Source organism: Solea senegalensis, unplaced genomic scaffold (genome assembly GCF_019176455.1).
Source record: "Solea senegalensis isolate Sse05_10M unplaced genomic scaffold, IFAPA_SoseM_1 scf7180000014184, whole genome shotgun sequence".
Lineage (NCBI taxonomy): Eukaryota > Metazoa > Chordata > Actinopteri > Pleuronectiformes > Soleidae > Solea > Solea senegalensis.
In genome coordinates this window covers 1-10,330 of record NW_025320986.1, presented here as the reverse complement: position 1 = coordinate 10,330, position 10,330 = coordinate 1, and the positions used below count along the sequence as shown (strand labels likewise).

At 42.8% G+C, this 10,330-nt stretch overlaps 1 protein-coding gene across 1 annotated transcript; it reads right to left on the bottom strand.

The window, feature by feature from the left end:
* Nucleotides 1-5: 5 nt before the first annotated feature.
* LOC122760927 lies at nucleotides 6-8,161 on the bottom strand (the record flags this gene model as incomplete). Its single annotated transcript, XM_044016132.1, has 2 exons — nucleotides 7,621-8,161; nucleotides 6-2,047 (listed from the first exon to the last, which is right to left on the bottom strand). A coding segment is annotated over exon 2 (1,488 nt), but the record flags the coding sequence as incomplete, so codon positions are not given.
* Nucleotides 8,162-10,330: the final 2,169 nt, after the last annotated feature.

Here is a 10,330-nt window from a genome sequence, read left to right as displayed (position 1 = left end):
CTAATGTCTGAGGAGGATGAGGAGGGGGATTCATCATCTGTGGAACCCTCCTTGGCAGAGCTACGGGGGTCCCCATCACTGGAGGAAGTGTCTTTCGAGGAGGTCTCCTGGTAGAAGCCACTCGCTTGAGGTCCTCCCTCATAGGTGAGGACTGGGGGCTCTTCATCGAGTGTGTTGAGGTAGCCATTGTGCTGCGCAAAGGAGGACTTGCCCTCCTCAGTATTGTGGATCAGATCAGGGGCGAAGGGGTTCTGGTGGCTTTCTGAATGCTCAGAACGGTTCTCCTGAACCTGGTAGCAGTAATGATGACGGGTGTCATGCTGCTGCTGATCATTGGGATTGTACCTTTGCTGCATCTCCTCTACAGACTCGTCATAACCATCGGCATATTCATACTGAGGTGAATCCAAGGTCTTTGTCCTCTCCAGCTTCTCTGCGACCTCTGTGATGGTCTGTGAACAATCAGAGAACTTGGAGGCTGGGGTCTTCTGGCAATTCTGAGTCGGTCTGCTCTGCTGGACCTGCTGGTCCTCTGACCTCTGGCTTTCCATAGGGTAACAACCACTGCTGGAGCGGTACAAGATGACGCTCCGCTGAGCAGAGGTGGCCTGAGGGGCCGGACTGGATGCCTCCATGTGGCACTGTTGCTGCCTTTGGTGGTGTTGGTAGTCCATGGCACTTTCAGGCATTGGAGTGCTCTGCTGGTGAGGGGAAACCAGAGGACTGTGGTTGTCATGGTAAGCCCCAGTTGGCATTCCATTTGGTATCCCATTAGCAAGCCCATCGGGAATCCCGTTGCTTTCTAGCTGAGCCATCTCCATACACGAGGGCTCCTTCTTTACCTTGTAGTCCATCGGTTCTGGGCTGTCCCTGGAGGAGGCGTCAGACAAATCTGAGATGGAGCCCCGGGGAGAGTAGTTGTGGAGGTTGGTGTGGCGTTCACCATGGCTCAACTGTTCAGGTTCAGACGAATCAGAATTCAGCATCACCTGGGATGCACTGGAATATCCACTGCTTGAGAGGTAGGTGTTACCATTTGGGGTGCTGCTACCATTGCTACCAGTGTTGCAAGCTGCAGCAGCACTGTTGGAGATCTGCTGGCTTTTCTCCATGTAGGAGGCTGTGCTGATGAGGCCAAAACGCAACTTGAGCTGAAGGAGTTCTGTCTTCAGACGAACATTCTCCTCATTCAGTGCCATGACCCGGTTCTCTAGCACCATGTCATTAAGGCGACGCTTCTCCCTTGAGCGCTTGGCTGCTTCATTGTTCTTCCTCCGTTTTTCCCAATAGGAAGCATCTTTCTTCTCGTCAGAAATGAACTCTCTCTTGCGACGGGAAGTCACATTAGACTTGCTACCTTTACCCTGGCGGCTGATTCGTGCTCCATCGTCAGGACCAGGGGACGGGATGCTTCCACTGTAGGAAGAAAAATTGTCTATCTCCATGTTATTTTTGTTGCTGGTGGATGAGAGGTGCAGACTGAGACTTTCCATGGTTTTTCCCAGCTGGGGGCCAGAGTGTGACTCTAGCAAAGGGCAAAGGGGGAGGGAAAAGATGTAGAACAATACAGTAAGAGCCTTCCGCTTTGTTGGTAAGCAGTGTGACCTATGTCGCAGGATCAGCAAAAATTTCTGGATGAGGTATTTGTGCTCCTTGAAGGAAAAGCCTCATTGATTTCTGTTGCGTTGCTTTTCAGAATCAAAACATTCAAGTGTCTAAATTAGCAAGGAAGATTAAAAAGAGGTGGAATTCCACAAAAACCATTGAACTTGTGTTGTGTGCGGATAGCCTAAAAAAATCCACAACTTGAGATTCTAAGCTGAGTGTCGTCCAGTTGACTTGATGCAATGTTCAAAGGACTTTTTTGGAGACTTGCTCGAGGTGATTTTGAGTGTTTTGGCGTCTCCTCAGTCTTCAGCAGAACTGTGATGTCTGCCAGGCCTCTTGTTGTGTTATTCTCAGTGTCTTACACAGGATATAGGTCAAGCTGTGTACTTCAGGGCTCCCTGAGGGCGAAGAGTCGGTCGTGCTGTCTGCTGACCACTACCTGGGTTATGAAAAGAGAGAGAGAAAAAGAGGAGAGGGAGTTAGATTGATATTTTGGTAAGCTCTAATAAGAGTTACATTATAAACTGTAATGCAAAGCTTTGATTTGAGTGTCTTTAGTGTGACCTCTACGGTATGAGATCAACACAGTCTGTTAATCGCAGTTCAAACTACAACAAATGTTCACACCATGTTCATCTTGTTTTCTTGGATGCAGGCTCTGAGCAGCAGCATACACAAGTACACACACAAGCACACAGGGCTGCGCATGAATGAACACACTGCTTCGGTGCCTCTACTGCGGCAGTGACATTACCAGGGACCAAGTAGGACTGTGCTAAAATAACTGATGTTCAGAATCATTTGAATGATCCGATATAAATAAATAAAATCATTCAAAAACAAACACGTCCGCTAAGTACGTTGTGTCCTTCTTCAGAAAGTAAAGAAGGCATGAATACAAGCCAAGCTACACTCACAGTGCCCTCTGCTAGACAGCTTAGTGGTTACAAACTGTCTGATCCTTTTCTAGGCTGGATAGTTAGAACTGGAACAGGTTTTTAAGATTTGGGTTTGAATTATCTTATATATCAAATTAATTTAATTTAATTTAATTTAATTTAATTTAATTTAATTTAATTTAATTTAAAAAAAATAGTACAGTAATGTTACTATTTTGGGGGTCAATATTTTATGTAAACTTTAAAAAAAATTATTTACTGATTTGAGATTAATGACTAGTGGACCAAAGTGAAAATAGTGCTCCACACGTTTGGATTTCGGCATCCATCAGGGTTACCGACACATCTGGACAAACATCTGTGTTACACCGTGTTGGGGAGGGGAGGGAATCTCCGTTGCAGCTGTAATGGCTGGGTTTCTTATGTGGTAGCTTGCACTGTCTTCAGTTACACTGACTGAGCTGCTGAGCCTTCCTGTGCTGTGTCAACATCGTAGCTCAACGGGAAGCTTCGCCCACCCAACAGGTTTTTCAGCATAAAGTTAACAACAATGCAGAATACAGTGCGGAAGGATGTCGACGGCCTTCTGGAGTTATGTCATAACTACATCTGTGCTTGTTTTGGGACTGACCTCTCTGGTTCTCTCGCTGCTCATTATACCGTTGATATACTCTAATTAATAACACATCATTACACTGAGCCCCGGAGTCCATTACAAACATGAAGACATTTCCAATACACACACACATGCACACAAACACACACAGGGAATGCAGTAATCTAGGTCACTGTGTCTGTGTGTGTAACAATGACTCCGCTGGTGTCACTTTTAGTTTGCGACACTTCTTCTCGTCAAAATGCTAGTAATAAATATGTAACATAATGAGGCAGAGGTCATGTTACGAATTTTTGTCATGCTACTGAAGAAGGGCATCAAAAAATTTGACCTCTCAAAAAATCTACAATGACAGAATGCTGTGCATTGTTTAAATGTGTCTTAAATTTGCAAATGCTGTCAGCAGTTATTGTTATAATGTAGGGCACAAAACGATATGTGGTTTACAATCGGTCAAGTCAGTTTCATTTTGTAGGTTAAGTAATTCCCGGGCACGAGAACCTGTTGATGTTACTGGAAAAACAAACTGTTTTGTTCTTGTGTGTATAACGAAACCTGAAAACTGTGGCCAGACACGCCACAGGCAAGAGAAGAAAAAAAAATCTGAAACAAAGAATCTCCACTGACTTTTTGTTTCTAAACTGTAACATCAAGAGGAGGAGAGAGCGAGAGAAAACACACCCTTACGTTTCACAAGAAGTGGAACCAAAGTCCTCTAGTAGATCAAGAATGATTCACATCAGCTTACTTTGAACACGCTGCAGTGGCTAAACTGTTCCCATATCACAAACCACTTACATACTTCACACTGAATGTCTTTTCCACACTGCTCACTACATTTAACTGCTTTAGAGTCAATGACACCGTTAGCTAAGTTTGAAAAAAAAACACGTAACCTTGATGGCAGCTCAGCTCAGAATAATTAACTATATATTTACCCAAGCTTGTGATAATGTAACTCTGGGGCTAAGTCTACATCGGCAACAGGCTGAGAACAAGAGCTCTTCCATCTCATGTTCGCCTCTTTTACCAGAGTGAAGCTATGTCAAGCAGACGGGCATTTGGACACAACCACCAACAGATGTGGAAAAATGTGGGGGTCAGTCAGCCCCCATGTCCCCCCCACAAACCTGAATCATTTTCCTGAAGACTTGCAGAGGAGGGGGGTTGAGAAACAAAGGCGGGTGGGAAGGAAGCATGCATACGTCTGCGCTGTCCCACTGACCTAGAAACGATGCTAAGCGGTAAACACTGCTCCTGTCTTTGACGGTGCGCCATAAAATAGGTCAGTGGGACTGCATGGGAGGGAGGGCAAGAGAGGGAAAGAGAGTATTAGAGTACACTCTAAAAATAGAGCAAGAGAAAGAAGTGAGAGAGGGAGGAAGCATAAGGACGATTGGGTTTTTTTTTTTAAATGTACACAAAACTGCAGCAGGAAGAATAAAAAGAGACAAACTTGAGGACACCATGTGCCCCAACACACACATAAAAAAATCGCATTACGACAGCCCCGGTGATTTTCATGCAACATTAAACCTCGCTCACTCTGGAAACCCTGCAACGCCTTATGCAGCACGTAACTAAAATGCATCAGTGGCAGATGAAAAACGATAGGGAGAGACAGGGAGATAGCACTGACGTCAGAGCACACACCCATCTCTGCAGCCAAATTCACACATAACAGTCTCCCTCTCAGGACTGCATGGGGAGGGGCTGCTGCTGTTCCTCATAACGTACGTGCTCTGAATCTCTCCCGCTGTAGAGCACAAAGCTTGTGTAACACATGCGTATAACATAGCGGCAGGAGCTACAGGTTAGTGGCAATGAATGCCTGAAATCTCCCCTTTCATTATTCTCCCTGAATGAAAGTAAAGATCTACACTGGGTGAAGAAAGACACCGGTGCATTAGGTGCACGGTGTAATTGGCTCTTTGCGAAAAGGTTAATTCTCCATTAAAATGGATGATTCACTGCAGCTGCTCTGTGCTTTAACTGAGAAAAACACAGTGAGGAAGTATAGATCCCAGGCACTTGCCGCTCAGGGAGGAATGTCTCACCTCTGACCCCCTCTGAGGCAAGTGTGAGTAAAACACAAGGCATCCTTTTCCCCTCCTCCATCTTACGTGATCCAACACCACACACGTGGAAGGGGCCCCAGCAAGTAGCCTCCATTTTGCCCTCAAGAAACAAAAGTCGGAGGCAGGAATCCAGACATTCCAGGTCAGTCATTGAGACCTATGCGACTGTGTGCCACTTAACACTTCCTTATAGGAATGTGACTAAAGCCCTTCAACTTGTACTATACTGAACAGATAAGAGAGAAGCTTACACATTTAGACTTTTAATCTAATAAATAGGTTTTTCCTTATATATTTTTTTTTTTAATGTTGGTGAAAAGATGCTTTTTTTAAGTTAAATCTTGTGACCACATCTTTACACACAATTACTCATAGATTAACAAAAGAAACAATTAAATAAACATACTAATACAAAGTGGGGCAAAACGGCTGAAGTTACTTCAGTCTGCATGAGTCTGGAGTCTTGTGTTCTTCAGACAGAGTTGTCAAAGTAGTCCACGACTTGCCCCATATACCCAGTTACAGGTCTGACCTATATTTGGAAAGCTGGTGGGGACTGAGCAATGCAGTCGCTCTGAAAGCCAGACCAGCTGGCAGCAGGCGGACTAAGTCCTCACCAGAACTCTGCCTGCCTTGCCTTCGCCAGACAGGGGTTTCCGTGCATTGCATCACATCCTGGATGTTCACTTGTTGTAATTTCACAACAAACTCACGCAAAGAACCTCATCAGGATCTTGGGAGACGTGCTTTGTACGAAACAGGAAAGCCTGTTGAATCTGGTTTAGCATCACTTCTGCTTTTTTTTCCAGCCCCACACTTTTCTATGGTGGGGAAGGACACGGCGAGGTTATAAATAGCTCGCATACACTAAAGCAGCTGTGTTACAACACAGATCAAAGCGCGTATAGCTCACGATATTCCAACGCGGACATTCGCTAAATATCTATCGTGCTTCAGAGATGAGTATTTAGTGTTAATGTGGGTATGAATAATGGGAAGCAAAGCACAGGGTGTGAACGGGAATCAATTACAGGCTCTCTGTCCCAGGAGAGAGCTGCAGTTTATTGCTTCTCCCTGCTGTGCCTGGTTATGTCATACCCTCCAACTCCCTCAAAGCAAAGCTCTGTGCTTTACTTAACACACCTCAGGAGTTATAAGAAAACCACCCAGCAACACTGTGAATAAAAATCACAAATCATCGTTTAGCTTATTTTCTTACGTGGAACTTGAAGGTCTATTATGTGATAGTGATGTATCCTGAGGGCAAAAGGCTCTGCACATGTGAGGTTCAGTCGTCACATGAGCATTATAGTCTTCAAGTTCACAGTGCTATACATATTTTTACCCAATAGTATCTAATGCCGCAACATAAATCGATTACTGTGCCATTATTAATTAACAACCATTTGATGATTGGTTTGGAAAAATAAAGACCAATTATATGGTTTCAATTTAATTTGAATATACTTTATTGATTTGTTTCCCTCTATGACAGCAAACTGGATATCTTTGCTTTGTAGAGCAATACAAATATTTGAAAATGTCATTATTTTGAGGTGTGGGAACTACCAGTCAACATTTTTACATAAATATCTGCATTTAATTGATTCACTTCAATTTAGCTCTTATAAATGAATGATTTTGGACATTTACGCATGGGATTTTTTGTAATTGTACTCTAACCTAACACATTTCATTTAATTTAAAGTGTTTTAATTACAATGTAACGTAAAAAGAAATCCATAATAATAAAAAATATTATAAACACAATTTTCCCGAAAGGGAACCAATCCCTTAATGCATTTTCATGCTTACATTATCTGAAAGAGATTACTTAAATTTCCCAAAGAATGAGGATTACATGCAGTTATTATATATATATATACATATACATGTATATAATATATAAGATATATATAATACTAAACACACATTAGCACGCCACGTGCATGAGCTAGTGTGTGTATGTGTGTGTGTGTCTGCATTAACCAGACAAAACAGAGGCAGTAGCTCCAACAGCAGCATTCCACCATGAGTGAAATTACCTCGCCTTGACATTGAACACGTACATGTGTTGGGTAACCAGTGAGTGAGACTCTCTATTCCTCCTTGTAAGCCCCGCTAAGCATTTACCTACTATAGTGAAAAAAAGCGAGAGAGCGAGGGAGAATAAAAGAAAAACGGCAACAAAAGTAGCAAACGCAGTTATTTTGTAACACAAGCAGCCGCGTGCGTCTCAAAGTCACGGGCGGTCGCGCGGGTCCGCCGCCGCCATGTGAACAATACCCGGCCATAAGCATCATGTCCTCATAAACACGCACACACACAGAGAGCTGAAACACTTCAATGTTTAACCCAAAAACACAGAGGGACACGGACAGACACACAGACGGAGACAAAGGCGCTCACTCAAACATACCTTTGTCCTGAAGGAGGAGGAGAGAAAAAAAGATTCTGGCTTCCCCGACACAAAAGCTGGCTCGCTCCCGTTTCCTCCGCTCCCTGTCCTTTCAGAAGAAACCTCCCAAAAAAAACGGGGGAAAAATGACAAAACTTTCTTCCTCTTCTCCGTTTTTCCCTGTCGGTGCCGCTGTGGTCGGTAGTTGTCGTGGTCCGTGTGGTTCGGGTGAAGGCGGTGCGGGTCTCTCTTGGCTCTGCTGCCTGTGTGTTGTGTGCCGTCGGACTCTTTGCTCTAGTTTCTCCGGCTCCCTTTCTAGAAATATGTGTTAGTAGGTCAGCGGTTGCATAACAGCTCTTAGGCTGCCTCGTCACGTTTATGTCCTCTGTGTCTCCTCGCCACACTCTATCCGTGTGCGCGCGCGTGAGTGTGTGTGTGTATTACTAAACCATGTCTCCTTGCCCCTCCACCTACATCTCCACCTCTACACCTCCAGCTTTTCCTCCGCCATGTGAAGCCATCTCTTCCCCAGGAGCGCTTAAGTTTCTAACAAAGGAAAAGGATGCGCATACACATACGCAGGCACAGACACCATGCGTCTGAGACACCCAGGACTATTAATAACATGTAACAGCACGTCGTCCACACAATCTCCAATAACCCACTTAACAAAGTCAATATTGTATTTTTAATCCAGTGACCTTGATACTGATAATAATAATAAGAATACATTTGATTTAAATGGCACTTTTAAGTCATTTGGAAACAGGGCCGGCTCTACCTAATTTTGTGCCCTAGGCGAGATTGCTCTCCGGTGTCCCCCCCCACACACACACACACGAATTACACCAGCCAAATGAACAATCACACATGTTTAATTTGAACAACAACAGCAAACAGCAAAAAATCACAACTTTCAAGTATTGAATTACAGCAACCAACAACAACAAACTTTCAGGTTACTCTTTCCAGCGTGTCTTTCACTTCAACTAAAATTGTACACGTCTGGACTTCCTTGCAGGAAAAGCATCTATCATCAAATGACACCTGCCTAGACACTTCACCGTTGATGCTCTTTTCAAGAGAGAACACACAAATGAGGGCGACTGGGAATAGAAAATCATTTTTATTTTCATTGTTTTAAATTTTTTTTATTTTTTATTTTTTTGCTGGAGGGGCGCCCCTCCAGCAGATGGCGCTCTAGGCGACCGCCTATATCGCCTATGCCAAGAGCCGGCCCTGTTTGGAAACAATAAACACTTATTAACTAACGACAACGATACATTTAATTTGTATGCCGCTTATAATAAAACTGAAATAAAAGCCTTTATGTATGTAAATATGTCACTTATTGTCAGTGTGTTGTGTTGTATGTCACTTTACATCAATAGGAAACAAATAATACAACCACTAAAGTGCACATAAGAACCTTATCCAATTAAATATTGTAAAATATGCTAATATTAATTACAGATTGTAACAAATGGAGGACTCCTCCCTTTTCTCATTTGCATCAGGAAACTATGGTGGCCTCTGCATGCCAGAAAGGACGTTATTAGGGCCTGCTGCTGAAGGCACATTGCAGTGCAAGCATCTCTTGTTATTCTTCCGCGTTTATTCCATTTCTTATTCTTCTTCTGCCCAAAAGTTTGGCACGTAAGTCCTCCCAAAGTTTTGAGAAAACCCTCACACACCCCATATCAAAACGTGCAGATAATTGGGAGGGTGTGCTATTACTTTTCAAAAGTAAAATTTTTTGACATTTTTGTCAGATTTTGGACGACATACTATACTATGACATTTTTGTCTCATTTTGGACGACATACTATAATATGACATTTTTGTCTCATTTTGGATGACATACTACGACATTTTTGTCAGATTTTGGACGATATACTATAGCATGACATTTTTGTCAAATATTGGACGACATACTATACTATGACATTTTTGTCAGATTTCTGATGACATACTATACTATGGTGTTTAGGTGTCACTTAGGACAACATGCTATAAGTTAGGTCCACAAGCTTGGTGTAGTGGTTAATGCACTTGCCTTTGAAAAAACAGCTCGGGGTTCAAGCCCTGCCTGGAACTGCAATCCTAAGACTTGTTCGTGCTCGTTAGACATAATATAGTATGACATTTTGGACGGCATACTATACTATGACTTTTTTTACTTATTTTGGACGACATACTATTATTACATTTTTGTTATTTTGGACGACATATTATACTATGACATTTTTGTCCAGTACATGAATTGACTATTACTATACTATAACATTTTTTTCTAATTTTGACTTACAATACTATAACATTTTTGTCTCATTTGGATGACATATTATAATATGACATTCATTTTGGATGACATGCTATACTGTGACATTTTTGTCAAATTTCGGACGATATACTAAACCATGACTTTTTTGACTGATTTCGGATGACATACTATACTATGGTGTTTAGGTGTCATTTAGGACAACATGCTATAGTTTGTGTCCGCAAGGTTGGTGTAGTGGTTAGTGCTCTTGCCTTTGAAGAAACAGAGCCGGGTTCAAGCCCTGGGTGGAACGAGTACCCCCTGCAATCCTTAGACTCGTTGGTTCCCATTTGGACGACATACTATAGCGTGACATTTTGGAAGAGGTACTATACTAGGACATTTTTGTCTATTTTGGAAGACATAATATACTATGACATTTTTGTCAGATTTTGGACGACATACTAT